This window comes from Mus caroli, chromosome 7 (genome assembly GCF_900094665.2).
Source record: "Mus caroli chromosome 7, CAROLI_EIJ_v1.1, whole genome shotgun sequence".
Lineage (NCBI taxonomy): Eukaryota > Metazoa > Chordata > Mammalia > Rodentia > Muridae > Mus > Mus caroli.
Genome location: NC_034576.1, coordinates 60,000,221 through 60,022,087, shown reverse-complemented (window position 1 = coordinate 60,022,087; position 21,867 = coordinate 60,000,221). Strand labels below are relative to the sequence as shown.

At 42.0% G+C, this 21,867-nt stretch overlaps 1 protein-coding gene across 6 annotated transcripts in view; it reads left to right on the top strand.

Annotated features, from left to right (window-relative positions):
• The first annotated feature begins 11,707 nt into the window (after window positions 1-11,707).
• The window catches only part of Gabra5 (gamma-aminobutyric acid type A receptor alpha5 subunit), a 96,291-nt gene continuing 86,131 nt past the window's right edge, over window positions 11,708-21,867 (top strand). The window contains exons 1-3 of one of the 6 annotated variants that reach the window (XM_029480225.1): window positions 11,713-11,756; window positions 13,198-13,257; window positions 13,610-13,769. In XM_029480225.1, coding sequence (XP_029336085.1) covers window positions 13,684-13,769 — 86 coding nt within the window. In that variant the 5' untranslated portion in view covers window positions 11,713-11,756; window positions 13,198-13,257; window positions 13,610-13,683. Of the gene's footprint in view, window positions 12,021-12,047; window positions 12,582-13,197; window positions 13,258-13,609; window positions 13,770-21,867 lie in introns of those variants that run through there. The other 5 variants (XM_029480224.1, XM_029480222.1, XM_021167136.2 and 2 more) reach the window with 5 other exon arrangements.

Genomic DNA, 21,867 nt, shown 5'->3' with positions numbered 1-21,867 from the left:
CTTTCCTTATATAACAAATTTAGTCAGTTTTGCTTAAGCTATACTATACCTTCATCTCATATGTATTAACACTATTTTCATTGTTACTAGATTTAATTTTTAGATTTTTCTTTGCCATTTCTCTTTTTGACATGTTAATTACATAAAAATATGCTGGTCACTTTCAATAATTATGGAAATTTCTAGAAATATTTTAGTTATCAATTTCCAATTTAATTTTTATGTGGTCAGGACTTTAAATTGATTGTTCTGATTCTCTGTGTAAAGACTAATGAGCAAAGGGTCTGGGAAGATGGATTCTACTTTGCCTTTCAAACTCACTGGCTTTTGAATCAAGCACAATTCAAGGATTAAGATTCCTGGTTTCTGTTCCTGTGATAGTAGCAGTCAGTTCACAGCTCCTCTTCTACACTCTAGTTCAGGCTTTAATGGGAAAAAACTCACAGTATCTGGGACAAATCCAGAGACTGAGACTGAAATGTATGAGGCTTGGGTAGCAAGCTGAGTCACTGTCTGGGTAGCAAGCTGAATTACTGGGATGTAGAGGGAAACAGTAGCAGGTCCCATGAGGTGGGCATTCATTGGTAACCTTGCTCATAACCATCTGGGTGGTGCATGGATTGAATCCGGGGCTTCCCATAGACTGTGAAAGTGCTCTACCACTAAGCTACGTCTCCACAATTATTTTATCTGAAATACATCTATCTATATCATTTAGGCTTGTCTCAAGCTTACACTTGCCCTGTCTTAGCTTTCCAGATGAAAGCTATGATTACAGAATTGCACTGCTGCACCAATCTCTGACTCCTCTTTTAATCCCCATTTCTTTTTGTGCTGCCTTATTTATCTGACTTTTTAAAAAGGCAAAGTATAGCACTTCACACCTGTAATGCCAGCACTCAGGAGGCTGAGGCAAAAATATAATAATGATGTGCTGATGTTTTGCAAATGGAAAAGAACACCCTTCAGAAACCTAATTGTGGTTGTTACATATTTTAAATACTCATATTGTCAGGTAATCACAAGAAATTAAGGTATCTACATCATTAGCATGTGGGACAAAACCCAAAATTCATTTAATCACCATGAAATAGAGGCATGGACTATTCCAGTTACAGGCCCTTGGTCTTTCCTACATCTACTCAGAGAGTCATGTGGTGTTTGTTCTTACATCGGTTTTGGTTATGTATCATCTTTATTGTATATTGAAACATCTTGCAATCTAAAATTTTGAACCAGTTTGGCCATGGTGTATGCTCTGCTCAATGTTTTCTTGAACTTGTTTTTCAAGAATAGTGAAGAAAATTTGTGTCCATGGACTGCTCAGATGGGGTGGAATTTCATGAGCCTTTCCCCAATACATTTTGAGATTTTGAGTGGCTTTGCCCTTGTACAGGTTATGTGTGTGCAACTCCAGTTGTTTGAGAGTTCATCTGTGCAATGGCTATGCCATTACCAGAAAATATCAATTCATGGCAGACATACACTCCCTCTGGCTCTGACAATATTTCCATCTCCCTCTTCTATAACAATCCCTGAACCTTATAGGGATGGAGTATGACATAGATGCCTCCTGAGTACACAGAGTCTCTTATTCTTTGCATGTTTGCCAGTCTTGGGTTTATGCATTAGTTGTTTCTACTGCAAAAGCAGCTTCTCTGATGATGGCTGGGAGATGCAATAATCTATTGGTATAAAGATGCAAGCTATGTGCTGAAGAGACAGCTTAGTGGTTAAGATAACTTACTTCTTCTGTAGGAGAAGACCTGGGTTCTGTTCCCAACACCCACATGGTGTCTCACAACTGCCTGAAATTCTGGTTCTCCAGTTTCATGGGATTTGACATCTTGTTCTGACCTCTGCAGGTACTAGGCACACAGGTGGTAGATATCTAGACATGCAAACAAAATACTTGCACTCACATTTTTTAATGTCTTAAAAAAGAAAATGAAAACAGAGGGCACTATGATGCCATGTCCAGTATACTGAGAAATAAGGATGGAGGATCTAGCGAGAAAGTATTTGGTTACTCTGCCGATAGTCACACCACTATTACACCAGCAAGCATTCTTTGTCAGGGAAGCAGTTATTGTAGTTCACAGGGTGGGCAGCTGTTGATTATTTTTCTCTTCTTTGCTTTTAGATATATTGCTGATGTATATGTTGTTTAATTTATCACTTTGGACAAACAGCTTTAATTCTAGGAAGCCTCTCTAAGTCTCTGACTTGTTCATCAATAAGCCCTGTTTACTTCTGCCTTGAATGTGCATGGAATTTGCTTTGGGTAGCACTGCCCTTGCTCTGCTCTCTCCAAGCACATCCAGGAATCCTTGGAGATGCCCTGATTATTCTTTAGTTGATACTTTAAATACATGCATTAACATGTTTGATTATGAATGGCTAATATTTTTTTCTGCTTTTACTAAAGTGAATATAGATATCTCTCGTTTGCATTATAAATGACTAATAAGAAAGAATTTTCAGAGACTTAGCTGGCCGTAAATGGGACCTGACATCAGCTCCAGTTAGAGTGGCATTGTCTAGTGCTCTGTGATGATGTCAACTCAGCTGCACTCTTATTTTAAAAACAGTGTTCATTCAGGACTTTTATTCATCTTTTTTTCCCAGATAATAATTTTGTCTTTAAAATCCTGGGATTTTTTATTTCTTATTTTATTTCTCTAACAGAAACTATATTAAAAAAAACCTGCTTTTGTCTTTTAAAATGAAAATGTTTCATAGGTGCCAGGCCTAGAAATTTTTTTTTATAAATTTTAATTGCAGACTCAGGTTTGTTATAATGACACATGGAACATTCCTGTTTGCCTTTTAAATATATCAGTTATGATAATTTTGATTTTCTTTTTTTCCAAGAAAACAATACTTTTGATTAAATGTATAATTTGATCATGTGATTTTCTATGGAACTGTGGTTTGTAACGGCTATCCTGTATTTTATATTTGCATCTGGGTCTTTATGTGGAACTCTGAAAGTGGGAGCAGGGACTGTCTCTAACTAAATTGCCTTTCCCCTTACTGAGCTACCTTGTCTAGCCTCAATAGAAGGAGATGCTCCTAGTCTTACTATGATTTGATATGCCAAGGCTGGTTGATATCCATCGGAGGCTTCCCCTTTTCTGAGGAGAAAGGGAGGAGGAGATGATAGGGGGGAGGTGACATGAGAGGGAGGGACTGGAGGAAAGGAGGGAGGGAACCTGGGAATGGGATGTTAATAAACAACTTAATCAATCAATCAATCAATCAATCAATCAAATTTTTTATGTAAAGGACTACAGAGATGTCTCAGCAGTTAAGAACACAACACTCATTGCTCTTGCAGAGGGCCAGAGTTTAGACTTCAGAAGCTACATAACAATCTGCCAACCTTATGATTCCTGTTCCAGGAAATGTGATGCTCTCTTCTCTCCTCCATGTTCACCAGGGTCAAGGATGACAGCTATGCATACATGCAGGCCAAACATTTATATGAATGAAATAAAGGAAATGAAAATGTTTTGAAAAAACAAAGTAACTGTCCCCCCTCCACCCTCATACATATTTGCATGATGCTGAACTAGTTTTTAATATTTGGTCTAAAATAGCATGCAATACACTAAGGCAGAAGATACATGAATTCAATTGTACTGAAAAACTTTCATAAGAGAAAGAGACTGAACAAATGCCGCTCATCTCAGTAAAATTCTTTAATGTTTAGTTGTTTTGCACAAAACTAATATGTAAATTATTTTTAAATAAAAAACATCTTAAAATCCACTTCTATGTCTATTATATTTAAGATAATAGCTATAAGGAACATTCTGAACCTGTGGAAGACTGAGGGATGCTAACTAAGGATTCAAAGTGCAGTGGATGATAAGAACCAACATATTGGCAAGTGCTGCCTACTCATTCCCGTGTCCTTGATGCTGTGCAAGTTGTTTATTTGGCATGAAAGCAGAATACTGGAATTAAAGTAAAGGGCCTTCAGCAAAGGGAGGTGATTGGGTAGTGACAATCCAGCTCACAAAATAACAGGAAGAATTGTTTCCTCGCAATGTATCATGAAAACATGGAAAAATATTGAGTTTTTATCCTGGATTTTGCCATATCTACTAGACAGTGTTCAAATAGAAAGTATATTATTTATACAGAAAACATAAACAAAATAACTTAATTTTAAGTCGGACATTTAAAGATAATAGGATTGAATGAATGCGGAGAATAGGCTTGAAACTTTAATGTAATCCATAATGTATTTCTGAATGTTATAGGATAGTTTATGGACTTTTGTCTTCTGTTGCTATAACAACCTACTCAAGGCTGTACAGTTGTGAAGAAAAAAGCTTTACTGAGCTCATCAGGCTCTAAGTTTAAGAACCCGGTGTTGGTTTCTGTTCAGCTCTGGTTGAGGGCGTCTGACTATATCACATCATGTTGGAGTGGCATCACAGTGAGAGTATTGTGAAAAGGAGATATCATCAAGACAGGGAGGCTGGAAGAATCAGGGCTAGAGTTAGTGCCTTTGAAGAATACTTCCAATGACCTAACTATCCATTATGAATCAAGAAGATGTTCCATGTCTTCAAGGCCACACTGCCTGCCAGCTTCCCACACTGAGGGCCAGCATTCCTACACAGGAGCCTTTGCAGGCCTCACCCAAACCATCTCTACTATAATAATTAATTAGTTTTATTATTATATGAATTTTAAGTTTGTCTTATTTATTTTGCACATTTCTATATTGTTAAAATTATGCAACTGATATTGTACAAGTAAATACAAGTATAGGTAAAAGAAAGCCTGTATCTTTCTGTCTGCTCTCTCTCTCCCTCACTCCCTATCTATCTATCTATCTATCTATCTATCTATCTATCTATCTATCTATCTATTCATCCATCTATCCATCTGGAGAAACGGTCTCTATTTGTAGTCCTGGCTATCCTGTAACTTGTTGTGTAAACCAGGCCAACCTCAAACTCACACATTCTCTCCCTCTGCCTCCCCAGTGGAGCTCTAGGATTAAAGACACCCCTGGCCTAGAAAACCAGGTTTAAAGGTATAAAACAATGCTGAGCTGTACAATTGACTGGAGAAGAGTGCCAGCACCACAGGAGGAAGAAGAGATAAATTAGCTCAGGGCTAGTTTTTCTGAAGAAAGTTGAAAAGTGAGATTAAACAAACAAACAAACACAACTCTTTTTTTTTAAATTGATTATAAAAGGCCACTACAGATAACCTAAGATTCAGCTGATGACAGTACCATCTTTACTGATGACATCTTGTAACTATGCAGGCTAGTTTTTGTCAACCTGACACAACCTAAGGTCATCTGGGTAGAGGAAACTCAATTGTGAAAATGCACCCATCCTATTGGTTTGTAGGTAAGTTTGTGAACATTTTCTTGATTGATGACTGATGTAGGAGGACACAGTCAAATGTGAGTGGTGCCACTACTGGGCAGGTGGACCTGTATTGCATAAGAAAGTAAGCTTTACAAGCCATTTAGGATCAAGCCAGTAAGCAGTGCTTCCCCATGGTCTCTGGTTTATTTTCAGCCTTCAGTTTCCTACTTTGACTTCTTGCCTTGGCTTCTATCAGCTGTAAATGGAAATAAACCACATTTTGCTTTTGATATTCATATTTGTTACAGTAATAGACCAGAAACTAGGAACTTTCCTCCTTTTGTCCTATGTTATTGTTTGTTTTGCTTTTTTGTTCTGAAACAGGATCTCACTGTGTAGCCAGAGCTGGCCTTGAACTCATAATCTTTCTGCCTTAATTTCCAAAGTGCATGGATTGCAGGTGCACGCCAGCATGCCTGGCTTTCAAGAGGGTTTCTAATAACCAAAAGAAAGAAAACAATGCATATCTATGTATGGCAAAAGTCCCTTTTTTATTTCATTGTCACAAAGGCCCATAGGAGAAAATTACTACCCATGCTTATCAGATTGAGTGTAACTTGTAAGGTAAAGTATCAGACAGAAAAATTAGCAAGTACTGGATGCAGAAGTCCTCAAAGATGTTGGTAAATGGAGACAGGAACACATTGTTATGTATTCATGCAGGAAACCCCAGGAAGCTGAATAATGCATGGCCATGAAGCAGTCTGATGAGCAGCTTCCAGAAATCACCTTTCCTTGGGACATGCTGAAGAGACAGGCTCTGGACACCTGAGTCTTTGATGGAAGAACTGAAGGGAGCACACACTAGTGAGGGACTAAACTAGTTCTATACTGAAGCCACTGCAAATTAGTTACTGTAGAGCTTGAATGCTTGTGATTGTGTTGATATTCATTCACGTGATTTAACTTCATTTCCTTATTAAAATACATACAGCCTTAGTTTTTAGTATGGATGTGTGTGGTGTGTACATGTGTTTACAGTATCTACATGTGTTCACATGTGTACTGTGTGAATATAAGTGATACATGCATGTATGTTTGTACATGCGTGGTATGTAACGGTGTGTGAGTGCATGTATGTGTTTAAATGTGTATGTGTATTATATGAAATTTGCATGTGCTTGTGCTGTGTGAATAGGTGTATAGTGTTGTATGTGCATACACATGTGTGGTATACATGTGACGTGTGCATGTATGTGTACATGGATATACCAATACATGGACATGCAGATTCTAGAAGTTGATATAGTGTGTTTCTCTACCACTTTCCATTTTCTTTTTTGAGACAAGGTGTGCCACAGAACCTGGAACTTGCCATTTCTGCTAGATCAGCTGGCTACCAAGTCACCAGGACCGCTTGTCTCCATATCCTTAGTGTAGAGTTAAAGGTGGACACCACAACTCCTGGCTTTTTACTCTAGATGCTTGAAGTCTGAACTCAGATCCTCACACTTGTACAGCAAGCTCCCCACTCATTTAGCCATCTCCCTAGCTCCAAAGGACACAAACGTTAAAGGATGACAATCAAACCATACACTTAACAAAAGATTCATAATAAAATAAAAAAGTCAGCAGCCATGCACATAGCAGAAAAATACGATCCATAAGCAAAAGAACTAGCAACACTAGCAACAAACACCAGCAATGATGGGACTGACAGACACCGCTAAATATTTATAATAAATGTGTGCTAAAGTTTAATTCAAAACATAACATGGCAGATAGGGGCATAGATAATAAAAAGAAAAATCCCCAGAGATGACATATGCAACAGTTGAAGTAAAAGACACATTAGGCAGGATCAGGGCAGCCCTTCAGACTCAAAAGGAAAGATTAGTAAACCTAGGCTTAGAAATAGAAAGTGTCCAGAGAAAGAAGTTACTCAAATGGTCCATGACCTGTGGGTACAGCAGGAAACAGGAGATGGTGATATAAAAATCGGGACTGGAAGAAATAATGGATTTTTTTTTTAATTTGGTGAATATTTTTAGCGAAAATAGCCAAGACTCAAGGCTCCAAGATTTTAAATCTAAACTTACAGGGAGAATGGGGGCGGAATATATATATAGAGGAGATAGATAGATAGATAGATAGATAGATAGATAGATAGATAGATAGATAGATAGATAGATAGACAGAAGGATATTGAGAGATGCTGAAAGTGGTGATAAAGGGGAAATCTGGAAGTCAGGGGAGGGCATATACATTTAAGAGAACAACAGTTGACTTATTAGGAATGGGTTGCATCCAAATACAGTGACACTGAGCCTTAGCAAACACACAGAAACACCTGTTAGGCTGGAATTCTTCATAGGGAAGATGATCTTTCAAAAGTGATACTAAAAGAAATACTCTGTGATCGTCTCTCTCTGTCAGTGAGGTAGCTGCTGCAGAAGTGCATGCAGGGCTGCCCTGTGCTGCCTTGCTACACCTGTTTGCTGTTGTACTACATTTCCCTCCTCATGTTTGCTCTATGATAGTTGCCAATGTGATTCTTGCTTAGTCTGGTACTTGTGACATCAGAGTTCTTTAGAAGCATCCACAACTTTTAGGAATAAACCATTTCCTTCATCCATGCTCATCTCCTGCCCAGGCCCTGTACACCCAGCTCAGGTCATCTCTTGTGACATTACCTTGCACTGGAGTCTTCATAATAACACAAAGAAAATGTATAGTTTCATACTTGGGTTTCTCATTCCACACATGTGGACTCTTAGCTTGCAGTGTACTGCATGCCTCCACCAGGCTCTGCTTCATGGGTTTTTTCTGTGAGGTATCACTGATAATTGATGTGCTATGCCCTTAAGTCGATCTACTTTATAATTTGGAATATGTCTACATAGTGTATGCCCTGTCTCCTGCAGTCTCATCCTCTGTCCTTGTGTGAGGTTAGGAACTCTTAAAGTTCACCCCTTCAACAAATTTTAAATATCCAACACGATGTTTCTAGTTAGTGTTACAGTGATATATATATATATATATTTATATATATATATATATATATATATATATGTATTCCTACTCACATATACACATATGCACACAGACATATCCATACACACATAACCACATATGTATGGTGACATGCTAATACAACATCTATATCCCATGCAAGCTGATCAGTTTCTTCTCCTTTGAGCTATATTTCCATGCCTGCTCCCATTTGGGGTATATATCTAAAAATAAATTCCATAATGCTCATTTTGAAAAGGTATCTATGCCTCCATGTCCATTTCAACATTTTCCATAATAGTCACAATATGGAAGGTAACATAAATGTCTGCTGATCATTGAAAGCATAAAGAAAATGTATAAGTTATTTGAAATATTCTCTAGCATTAACAATGAAGGATGTCATGCTGTTTGTGACAACATGGATGACATGACAGAGATGCTAAGTAAAATGAGCCAGGCACTGAAAGAAAGATTCCACATAGGCTCACTAATATGATGTACCTGTCATGTTTTAGGTAATGATTCTGCATCCGTCTACATAAACACAGCTACCACCCAGCCTCTGTTGTACACATTTTATTGTATTATTGGGATACAGGGTCAGTACTTCTTTCAGTAAAATGTATGCTACTCTGAGAGCAACTATTTTAGGTTTTCACATTAGAAATAAAATGCAGAATGAGCCAACATGGGGGTTATGTGGAACTGGGGTGCCCTCTACTGTTTTTCAGACTTAAAGCTACGATGTTAAATTTCATTCAATAAAAGGAGAATTGCTAATGAACAAATAGGAATGTGGCCAATAGATCATTATTAACCAGGACAAACACTGCATCCAAAGTTACCCCAATTTGTTGAAAGAACATTACATAGATTTCTGGAATTTAATGTTTCTGTAAGCCTTGAGTTCTTGGTCATCATTCTTTCAGCTCCATCTATGTTGAATATTTTATAACTGTCTTATAACTGTGCTGAGTATCATGTAAACATTGCTGGGGAGAGTGTGACACCACTTCATCATAGGAAGGGAGAAGGAACTTAGGTAATATGAGCACACACAAGGGTTTGGTTGGTGATGGCTTGATTTGGAGACAGTGTAACCTAGGCTGACTTCAAAATCACAGTTCTCCTCCAGCTGCCCAGGTACTGGGCTTCTAGGTGTGTGCCCATACTCAGTTCCAAGTACTTAGTTTTAAGTAATTGATCTTATTGATCATAATTTTCATTTTTATGTTTAAATGTGTTGTCATGAAAGTGATGGCCCAAAACACTGAAATAGCAAATGTAGTCTGTCAAAAGAAAGCTTGACAGTTAATATTTAGTTCATGGAGAATTAATATTCATTAGTATGAAAAAACACAGAAGTTATTCCATTAGTACATGGTTTTGTTTTTCCAAAATAGTCCTAGCCACTTTGTGCTCAGCTTTCCACTCACTAATTGTTTAAATCTTCCTGCTTGCATTATGCTGTTTAGTCAAGAGAATAGCAGATGCCTTGGCATTTGTAAATCTAGAATTAACACACAATAAGTGAAAAGCATATTAAGCTAGTTATAAATTCAAATTGACTTTTTAAAAATTTGGTGATTTTAATTATTATGTTATATTTGCATCCACCATGAAGAAAAAAAAGTCAGAATAGACAAGTTGCAAGAAGGAAAGGTCCCTTTGGGGAGGAGTCCTAGGGATTTCCGTGTCATTGCCTCTGAGTTTGTGGCTAGATAGTCCTCTGTGGCTGGGAAGGCAGGGTTCAGGATGGTGCTCATTAGGAGCAACCAGTAAGAGGAGGGGTTGCCCTCTATTCCCTTTCAAGGGTACAATTCTGATGGCCCAGCACCTAACACGAGTCCCCACCTGCCTCACTAGCAGGTAATCAAGACTCTAGAACGTGAATCTTCAGGGGACCTTCAGAATCTTAACTATAGAATACTCAGGGAACTTTATCTTAGTGGCACATCTTCAGAGAACTCAGCAAATGGAGAAATGCATGTGTGCAATTTATCCATCTTAGAAAAGCCACTTGAATGAATGAATATATTCTATCAAGAAGAACCCCTTGGCTCAGAGTCATTTAAGACTATGGCTAACTGTATAGTCATGGTAAGCTCTATTACATGTGTGCAAAAAGGTAATACTTATATCCTGTTTCTGAAGTAATTTTACAGGTTCTCATTTTGGAAAAAATCAGAGTTTCTATAATGTGTAAAAGTGCCATTAAGTACTTTGACCCAACTGGAGAATGGGTAGAGGCTTGGGTGGGCTTTTCTGCTCAGCGCTGTTAAAGAAGGATCCAACAGGGAGAGAGAGATTTGACTGTTCGTGCTGTCACTTAGAAGTCACTGAACGGTCTGTGCCCCACAAAATTTGCAACACGGAAGCAAACTCCAGGGTTTCGATTTAAGTCTTTTCTGGTGTTTTGTTTTGGACAGGTTAGCATGGATACCAGGAGGGCATAGAACTCTCAGTAGACTGCACAATAACCTTGATCTTCTGCTCTTCCTCCTGGGTTCTGGGATTGCAGGCATATGCCAACAGTGCGGGGATTGCATAGTGCAGGGAATGGAACCCAGTGCTTTCTGTACGCTAAGCAAGCTCTAAGCTTACTCCAGTGGAAACAACACACTGCAGTAGAGAAAGGAGCTGCCTCCGCATCCAGTTTGTGTAGCATTTGAAAGGGCCTTTTCTGCCCAGTCGTAATTGGTCCTGGCTGCCCTTGTCTCACATAAACTATGATACTGACATTGGACCAACACGTTAATCAACCACAAGTGCCCGCTGAGAAGGTAATGTCTTCCTTCCAGGCCCCAGAGGGGCACAGAAAAGCTTTGCACCGCCTGTGACCTACTTTTATATCTGCGACCCCATACCCTGTATCTGCATTAAAGATGCTATAGCTTATCATGAAGAATGAGTCTTCACTAACGTCCTAAACATGCCCTGCTATTGTGAAAGGGTTTCATTATAAGATCCAGCAATAATTACTCTTCGTGAATTAAATGATGAGGGTTCTCTTGCACCAGTTTCTTTCTGAAAAGAATGGCTGGGTAAATTCAAGGTTGCTCCTGAGTTAGAACAAAAAGTGCTGGCCATCCTACCTGACATAAGCATCCACCTAGGTTACAGATGCTGATGTCAGTCCCCACACCTTTCCTCCTCTGTCCTAAAAGGTGACTAGCGGTTATTCCAGGAGGAACCAAATATGCTTCCAATGCCCACAAGCAACTTCAGCAGAAACATGGTCTTTCCCGAAGCGGGTCAGACAGTAGCTCCCATGCCCTCCTCCTGGGCTGAGCGGGGGCCGGGGGGCCGGGCATTTGATGAGAGTCTGGCGGCCTCTACCGGGCGCCTAGGCAGAGGGACGTTCCTCAAACCAGAGACGACATGTGGTGCTTTGGAGAGGTGAGAGCGAGCGCGAGTCCGCCGGGGGCGCTGGGGGAATCTGCAGCGGGGCAACGCGCGGCCTCAGGCGCGGCGCGGAACAGAGCCGCAAGGCGGCAGCGGGAGCGCGGGGCTCCGGGGCTCCTCGGCGCCGAGCGCCGGGCAAGTTCGCTCCGGCAGCATGGGGCGGTGACACCGCACCAGCCAGCCGCGCAGGGACAGTGGGCGGCGGCGAAGCAGGATGCGCCCTCGCCGACGGCTCGCCAGCCGGGGCCCGAGCGTAGGGTAAGGAGCTGCGGCGGCCACCGTTGCAGGCACCCCGGCCTCAGAACCGGGAAGAGCGCAGAGCAGTTGGGCGCTCACGGATCCCGCAGTGCAAACTTTGCCCGGAGACTGCAGAGGCCACCAGCACGGAGGGCAGGGGATCCGGTGGCGCGGCTGGACGGGGCTCTGGGCGCAGCGCCTCCTGGTTCGCGGTGGACAGCCGAGAGCTGCTGCTTGCGGCCGTCGTGGAGCTCGCCGGCCTGGAAGGCGGCTCCCGCTCAGGAGCAGGGGCGCGCGGTGGGCGCGGGCCCCACTTGGTGTCGCGCGCCTGTCGCGCGGGTTGCTCGAGGCCGGGCTCTGGCTGCGCCGACACTGCACCGCGCGCAGCAGAGGAAGAAGGCGCTGCCTGCCGAGCGCTCAGCTGGCGGGCTTGGGGGCTAAGGAGGTCTGGAGGGACGAGCCTGAGGGCAGGACCACCAGAGGTGTCCGGTGGCGCTGCGGAGCGGCAGCAGGTGCGGGGTGGCGGAGGCTGCGGCTCCGCAGTGCCACCCCTTATCCCACCTGCGCTGTGCGCCAGCACTGGTGAGCTCGCACCGGGATCTGGGGGGCCCCAGGGAGAGCAGTCTCGCTGTGGGGATCGAGAAGTCGGGGGCTCAGGGGCAGCAGAAGGCACCGCCCGGGCTTCCCTGCATGCGGCGCCGCGTGCTCGCCGCCTAGACTCTCCAGGCTTACCGGCGCCGAGCCCTAGGATTCGCTCAGGCGACCACCGCATGCCAGCCTTCTATTCTTGAAGGGAATCTCAGAGGGCCTTATCCTTCGAGATGGAAGTACCTGTTGTGTGGTTTTTCAGTTCTGGACTTTGGGGTTGGGGGGTGTCTCCGTAGAAATGTGCTTCTTTTGGAACTCTGGCTTGCTCGTGTGCATTGAGCATCTATTTGCGTTATGCGCATGTTGAGATGTTATGTGCCTTCTCTAAGGTTGCTGCTGGGTCAGTGCTTGCTTGGATTACCACTGCGCTAACCAGCGTCTAGCTAAGAAGAGAGATATGTTCCAAGTGTCGTGATTACTAAGCCATGTAGTCCTGGGGGCAGAATGCCAACCCAAAAAGTCTGACCCTCACCGGCAAGTCTACCATTGCGATCCTATAGAAGACGTGTTTCTGACATGTGCCTTTCCCCCTCTTCCCACACACTTTCAGCACCTTGCAGAACAAGAAGCAGCTTGCTGGCTTTGAACGTGTGGCAAATATTTCAGAAAGGTAAATTTATCTAACTTGTGGATTTGATAGATGCAATTGTCAGATAACTTTGAGACCTATGTTAATAATTGGGTCATTTATACCCTGCTAAAACAGTACAATATTAAGGGATGCAAGCAGTCTATTAAAACGACTGTACACTCTGTAAAAGTGAACTAAAGCGGCAACTGTCCCCTTTTTACACCACCTTGCTGCCCAGAGGAGATGGTGCAAACTGCGCTGGCACAGTCTGCTAGTAACAAGGGCCAGGCTTCAGTCTTTGTCAGCTTCACTGTGGAAGCAGCATGGTTGGAATCACTGTAGTGACGGGAACATCCGTGTTTATGTGCTTCTCCCTTTTGTCTACTTTCAGCGTCAAGATCAAGTTGGAGGAAAGAACAGTTTTTCTTCCAAATTCATCTGCTTCGACTATTATTCTTACTGGGAATGGACAATGGAATGCTCTCTAGATTTATCATGACCCAAACCCTCCTTGTCTTCTGTATTTCCATGACCTTATCCAGTCACTTTGGGTAAGTTATCCCGAGTGCTTTCATTTTGTGGTCTTGGGGGCTTGTGCTATTGTGAAGCCCTGCAGAACAGGACAACCCTTTGGTTGCCACCTCTGCAGTCCTGTACCCTTCGGTTTGTGGTGAATATGTCTTGTCCCATGCTTTCTTCCCGAGCAAGGCGGTTTCTGGTGCAGGGTCTCAGAAATGAGTTAGACAAAAGAAAAGAGGATTTTTACAAGTGGAAGCAGAAGATGGCTTAAAGGAAGCTATTTCCTCCTACTTGGGTTGGAAGAGATTCAGAAGTTCATGTGTGTTAAGGACATCTGCTGCTGTTAGACAAGTGTGCCACACTTCCATCCTCTCCTTGAGTCCATTATGCCACTGATTTTTATTTTTCAAGCCAGGCTAGTGCCTGTGTCATGGAAAGGGATCCACAATAGTCTTGGCCTGAGCCATGTACAGAGATCATAAACTATGCCTGGGTTACCCTCGAGATTCGGGAAATGTCATTTCGCCTGACCTCTTTCATTTGTGCCTTTAGTGTCTCTGTACTAATGCTAACCTTTCCTTGGCAAACTAGTAATACCTCACACTCAAGATGCATGAGGTTAGAAGGCAATCAGTGTTCCTCTTCTCTCCTGTGTCCCTCACTGCCCCAAATTGTCCTGGCTAATCAGAAGGATTGCAGGTTGAAGTACTCTCACTGCACAGAGTGTGCTGCTTCACTTCCTGTTTACCAGTGCTCTTTCCCAAGGGAACACTTCGGATACTTTTAAAGGACTGCAGGGCACAGTCACCTGTTTCCATTCATATGGCTAGTATACCGGCTACTTGGCAGGTATTCACAGCCCCACTCTGGTGAACAAAGTTCCCACGAGGGTTTGTGCTTGTGCCTGGGGCAGTTAAGATGTATTCTGAGCACCTGAGAAAACCTTGTCCATCTGTCTTCCCTATCTCTTCTCATCTCCTCTCTTACCCCTCTCATCTCTCTTTCTTCTTTTCTCTCCTCTCTTGCCTCATCTTTCTCATATCTGTCTCTGTTGCTTCTATAGGTCTAGCTTTGTCTCTCACTCTTTTCCCTCACCTTCTCTTCTTGTTGTTCATCTCTCTTCCTCTGTTCAAACTGGAAGAGTCAGAAAGGCAGAGAATGTCGAGAGCACAGGCAGGAAATGTCATTCTCCAGCAAGGACATCTTTTCTTAACAGGAAAAAAAAAAAGTTGTCTTTGTGGGCTGTTTCCCAGTCCTGTGAATCCTCTGTCCATTTATCATTTGCACCCATGCAGAATATGCTCTAGAGTCCATTTTTGTTTTTCAGGTCAAATGCTTGGGAACTTTGGCTCTGAAACTGAGTAGCACACTCTGTCTAGTAGGTTGTACTTGTCATTGGTTATAAGACACACCATAAACGATGTGTGAGACCCTCATTATTGAGTGCTATTCTTGCCTTGCTTATGCCTGGGAAATTTGTTCCCCAGCCCTGGCTCATTGATTCTCAATCTAGTATATGAGGGTTTTTCCTTGCAAGTTTCTTTTCTTTATTAAATCCTATAAATTGTAGTTTCCCCATTGCTTTTCTGAATGGAAGGTGTGTGTGAATGAAATCTCATGAATATTCACCACTGCAAATTAATACATTAAAATAGTTGGCTTGTTTTCTGATAGTCTATGTATACTGGGAGATATTTTAGAAGTGATGCCCATGCTGAGCTGTGCTGTCTTGGTAACATACAGTCTGTAGGATTTAGCACAATAATTTTGAGTATTGTGACTAGAATAAGGCAGGGAAACCTTTCTGGTAGATACAAGTCTGAAGTAGAATGTTATGTGTATGAATTTAGTTAGTTTCTTATTTGTGTGGATTTATAAGGTCTTCTACAAAATGTAGATTGAGATTGTCAGTTTCTGGGAGGAAATTCTGATTAAGTCTGAGGATAGCCCTCAATCTCTCAAAAGCAGTAACCGTTGGAGAAGATATTAGTTTTTTAGATAGGAATATTTTCATTGTTTTAGAGTCTATTATAAAATAATACTTACAAACTGCAGAGAATGTGTGAGATGCAGACTAGTTTATGAACTTGTACCAACTCACAGGTAATCATTCTTCCCCTTCTGGTTCCTAGCGCTGTTTGCTCTTGTATGTATTGTACGTGTCTGGGTTCTACTGCAAATTCAGCTTGTTGTTGGTTTGGGGCCCTATCCTTCCACAATTCCATATTCTGTAGGCTGTGTGAGTACAAAACGGATAGATATTGTAGCAGAAGAAAAGTGGGCCGACATTATCTACTTCCCTGCTTTAGGACATTTACATCATTTCTGATTTTCCTGCTCTAGATTCTCTTGTATAGAACACATTCAGTTTGGAAATTTCTTAAGTATTGGAACTTGTTTCTATTAGAAGATACACAGCCTAGTTTGAACCTATATAGCAGAGGACTGCCTGGTCTAGCCTCAGAGGGAAAAGATAGGCCTTATCCTCCAGAGATTTGAGGCCACAGGGAAGGGATATCCCGGAGTGGAGGGAGAAGAGGAGCACCCTCTTAGAGGTAAGAGGGAGGGGGAGTAGGATGAGGAACTGTGGAAGGGGGACTCAACAGGGGGCAGCAATGGGTGAAATGTAAATAAATAAAATAATTAACAAGAAAGAAGATATTCCTACGAGTGCAATTATATACCAGATGCTGTGGAGCCAAGCAGCACACATTGTACACCAAACACATCATAAGACATATCAAGCCCCCGCTTATTTCTTCTTCTTTCTTTCTTTATTATTTATTCTTTAATCATTTTTACAGTTCAGACTTAATCCCCCTTCTGGTCCACCCTCTGACTGTTTCACTTTCCATACTTCCTTCCCAGATGACCCTCGTCTCCAAGAGAATGTATACACACACACACACACACACACACACACACACACACACACACACACACACACTACCAGACCCCCCCTACTCCCTGGGGCCTCAAGTCTCTTGAGGGTTAGGTGCATCTTCTCTGATTGAGTCCAGACCCAGCAGTCCTCTGCTGTATATGTGTTGGGGGCCTCATTGCACACAGAACACATCATAAGACATAAGACAAGCCCCCCACTTATTTCTTCTTAAATGAGGTTCTGCTTGCTTTCAGGCTAATTGTAGGTAGGAATAATTGTGTTGAAACCCAGCCAGTTTCATAACATTTCCTTGACTTTAGGTCTTGACAGATTGTAAAGTACCCAATACAATGTTCTAAGTCAGTCCTAGGAGCCGTCTTATGAGCTCAGTGTCATTAGCCCCATTCTGTAGCTGGCAAGGTGGGATGGATAAGCATCTAGGCAGGGAGCTCTACCCAGCCAGCACCTGCTGAGATTCCTCACTCTGTACTGCTCTGGGTCATTTTGCTCAGTCTCACCCTGTGCTTTTTTTTTTTATTTGACTACAATTTTGGAATATGTCAAAGCAATCTAGGGGGATATGGCCCTGAAATGTATTGTTCATTTTGGGCTTTAAAAGGAGTTTCGGTACTCTGAAATTGAGGATGGGAACAGGTTGAACAAATTCTCTGTCCCATCATCCCTCCACCAAAGAAAGGATTTCTGTAATTGAGCTTCAAAGGAAGTTGAAAAGGGAAGTTACAAAGGTCCTGGTTTGATCACTACTTAGTCAGAGAACTGCTGATGCTCCTAAGTATGCCCAGGAGACTTGAGAGCTGGCAGGAGTAAGAAGTTCTATGCAAACTCAGGCAGGGGAGAATGAGAAAGAGGCAACATATACAGTTCTGCACAGGTACAGGTTGACACACCACATTTGTAAAAACCTGCACATTCAGCAACAGAAGATTCGTTTGTGAAGAGGGAAGTATATTTGATGATTACATAAGATATTTAATGCAAACTTGCTTTGAAAATACCAAGAGAATTATTTGTCTTTCTCCGTATCTTTTTCTAAATTTAATCACCAAGAGTTCATTTTCAATAGTTTTCTAATTTTAGTATACATTGTGAATTATAGATCAGGGCATGGCTCAAGCATACAACTGATCCAAGGCCTTATAGTTAGCCTCTGCCATGGCCCATCCAGATTCATGAAATTACTTAAGCCATTATAGTTATTTTAATGAAACCAGCAATCTAAATAGAACACTGTAGAAAACTTAGCACTGGAACAGCATGGGGATCTAAGTGCCACCAAATTATATAATGATAAATTTAAACTAGAATTAATTTGTCAACATTTAAAAATCACAGTTTATCAGACTTGACAGGCCAGTGACAATTGCAAGACACATTTGAGGATTATCAGCTCCATAGGTAACGCCAGATTTCATTTACTTACTGGTGTTAGCATAGAGATTTGTTTATTGAAAGGGAAAACTGTATTTTAATTTTATTAAAGGGGAGTTGCAATTTAAATACATGTTGAAATACAATATGTTTAAATTGGCAATGGAAGGCAAGCTCTTAAAAACAGGGAGAAAGATCTTTGTGTACATGTGTGCCAATTTGGCCTTTTGTCCCACAAAGAGGGACCTTTTCATCCTCCTTCCTGTACTCGAGGCTAGATGCCTCTCCTAACTGGAGCATAGGCATGTCTGAATCATGCCTCTTTTCATCTTATCTTCTGAATCTGGAAGTTGTCTTGCATACCCTCAGATAACAGATTCATCCTTTTCCAGAGCTGCAGGCTCTCAAGGCTCAGGACACATATTCAGTATAATGATTGCAAAAGCACCATAGCAGTGCACTCAAACCAGTTAGCAGGGACAGAACTGAACTAACTGATGGCTCTGTCTGGAAGCTGCAGAGAGGGACAAGCAGAAAGGGGAAAGGGAGTACTGCACAAAGCCTCCATGGAGTTAGAGAGTCATCTCTAACCTTGTTTCAAAAGACAGAAAAGGGGGCCTATTTCCAGACTTTCGACTTTATAAAGCTGACTTTAAGCATGTTTGATGCACCAGTGCTCAGTAAACAGCACTCAGGACAGCAGGGAGCACAGCTCTGCTAAGTAGGCTGGCTGTAAGCTCCAGGATGAGTCACTAGCTGGGTTCTGGGTAGAGGGTTTTGTGCATGTGTGAGTGTGTGTGTGTCTGTGTGTGCGCGCGCGCGCGTGTGCCCGCTAGCGTGCTCGCACTCAGATTGTGGGTATTTGGATTTTCATGAAGATTCAATGGTACAAGACACACATTTTAATTGGTATGGAATTCAAAGGAAAGTATTAGAATTAAAGTAAAAAAGAAATCTCATCTCACTCTCACAGCAGCAAGAATTACCAACAGGCATATGGGTGCATTGCATGCATTTTCAGAATGATGTTGTTAAAACATACTGCTTAATTTTCACCAAGTCCTCACGTGGTGCATAAGAAGAGCTCCTGCTTTATAGAACTTATGGAATCGTGTTCAGTTTTTTTCTGATGAAAGCGGTAGAATCACCCCTTGCCTCCTAGATGCTTGCTAGTGTAAGAGTTCCCATTAGAAAGGCCTCTCCACTGGGTCCTGATGTGTATGGCTTTGCAGAAAAGAAGAGAGGGAATCTATATGTTAGAAACAAACAAAAAACATTTCTAAACTAGTAGATAAATTGGGCGACTCCCAAGCAGCCCAGGCCAAACCCACTATGACATGAGGTTTCAGAAGCATGTTGCATGGAGAAGTACCACAGGTAAGGAACAGAAAAGCCCCACCATCTCAATATTACGAGCTGTTTCCAAAACAGAACTGAAAAGTCAGAGAAATATAAGGCATGGCTTTCAGTTTAAAAATGAATTTTCCCATCAGTTCACAATCAGTTTGGTTCTGTCCCAAGATCACTAATGATTAATATGAAGAGTCTTGTCGATAGTGGGTCCAGCTCTTATCTCTGTATTTGGCTCCTTTTATGAAGACAGAAATTTCTTAACCAGCCTGCAGCTCATTTTCTGGATGTCATACCTGGGGATAATAATGGATCCTTCATCACAAGACTTATATGCAAAATGCCAGAAGAGATTCAGTGTCTCTCCATGAAGGTTAGTGATCCAGATGGTAAGCAGTGTGTCTGGGCAGGGCCTGAGCACAATTAAGACCATAACTTGGGTATACACAAGCATCCTCCCTTGCCTGAGTGTCATGCAAGCCATCACTCTGCTTTGACAGTAGTATGAGTGTGACTCTTTCCATGTGCTAGGCCCCATTATAGGTGATAAGAGCTAGAATGTATTCTTGATTCAATGAGAGTGTGTTCAGACTTGAAAAAGGCGGGTAATAAACAAGCAACAGTGAAATGATGGTGATTACTAAAAGAGCAATTCAGAGAGAGATAGTGAATGTGATGGAAGGAGATGCTGCTGCAGGGATGCAGGGAAGTGGAGTTTAGTAATAGCTTTAATGGTTGAGAAGACCAAACCAGTGTTGGCGAATGGTGGTAATGTCAGGATACCACACAGGGAATTGGAAGCAATCAGCAGCTAGGTTGTCATCGGTGGTAGAGATCGACAGGAGGTATAATCACAGTGTGAGGGAAAGAACTGGACAAGATATTGGACAACCCGCCATGTCAGGTAACTTTACCTGGAGAATTACAGAGGGCCATGGAGTAGAGTGGGACTGTTTATGCTTGTTTGTTAATTATTTGCTTTATCATCGGTTTAAGATAGGGTCTCATGTATCCCATGTTACTTATGAACGCTCTATGAAGCCAAGGAAGGACTTGAACCCCTGATCCTCTTATCTCCGTCCCTGACTTGTGAGATTATTGTGTGTATCATGGTGCCCAATTTATGTAGTACTAGGTTCAAACATAGGGCTTTATGCAAGCTAGGTGAGCACTTTACCAAGTGAGCTAAAGCCTCATCTCATTTTATTGTTCGGAGATGAGAGTGGTTGATGTTATGTAATCCTCCTACCATAGATTGTACCAGGTGGCCTCATTGAGTAGCTCTGAGCAAGCGTGGTTCTATTTAGATTGAACTATGATGTGACCTTAGTGTTGCATCCCCTGTGAGACAAGAGTAAAGAGAATTACGTGGAATCTAGGGTAAGAAGAGGAGAGATGAAGGTAGTATTCACATTAGGAAGCATCTTTTTGACTAGTGGTATATATGGACGGGATGACATGGGCATGAGGAAAGATTAAGGGTCAAGGATACTCCATCAATTCTTTCTCTTATCACTGAGATGGAGAAGAAAGTAGATGAAGATGTTTGTGCTTTCGTTGTAAGCCCTTGAAGAAGCCTCTTCAATATCCAAGTAGCTGGCCAGGTCTTTGGACATAGGGAACTAGAGGCCCGAAAAGGACTGAGCTACATCATGATTTAAAAGATGCTGGGCATGAGAACAGATAGAAACTGAGCATAGTCATTATGGTGTTGAGTTTTGGAGGGTATAAGCAGAACTGAAAGGTATGGAAAAGAGGGAAGAGAAGAGTATGGTTCTACATAGTAGCATTTAGGGATTAAAGCAAGATCTTAATTGCAAGCTGCACAATATAACCTTGTCATAAAAAGTAAGCCAATAATCCCAGCACTTGGGAGGCAGAGACAGGTGTATCTCTATGAGTTCAAAGCCACCCTCGTCTACAAAATGAATCAGGCTATTGTACAGAGAAACCCTGTCTTGGAAACAAAAACAAAAACCAACCAACCAAACAAACAAACAAACAAACAAACAAAACCATCAACTATGCACATAACAGCCAGAACCTAAAGAGAAGAGTTTTCAGAAACCAAGAAAAGAAATCTCTGTAGGAAGAGAGATGCAGTTATTTCTGTTGAATGTAGTTATTGGGTTCATTGAGGTAAGCAATTGGTCTTGACTTTTGGATCTGTTCATTCAGAGTTACCTCCTGGACTTTAGCAAAGGTTATAGGGTTATAGGTGGCAGGATCTAGATAAGAGCAGCTGCAAGAGAAGAGAAGGGAGGTGTGTGTGTGTGTGTGTGTGTGTGTGTGTATCTGTCTGTCTGTCTGTTTGTCTGTGTATCTAATGTATACAGCTTTTCCAGTGAATTGTCTGAGCAGAGGACCAAGGGGGCAGGGTAATTTGTAGGTGCTGTGGCCTGTAGAGTCCTAGTGATAAGCTTTGGGATTCTGAGCCAGGCAGCAGTGCCAAGGACATGGAGAAACTGCAGAAAGGGTGCTGAGGAACACGGCTTTGATTTGGGCAA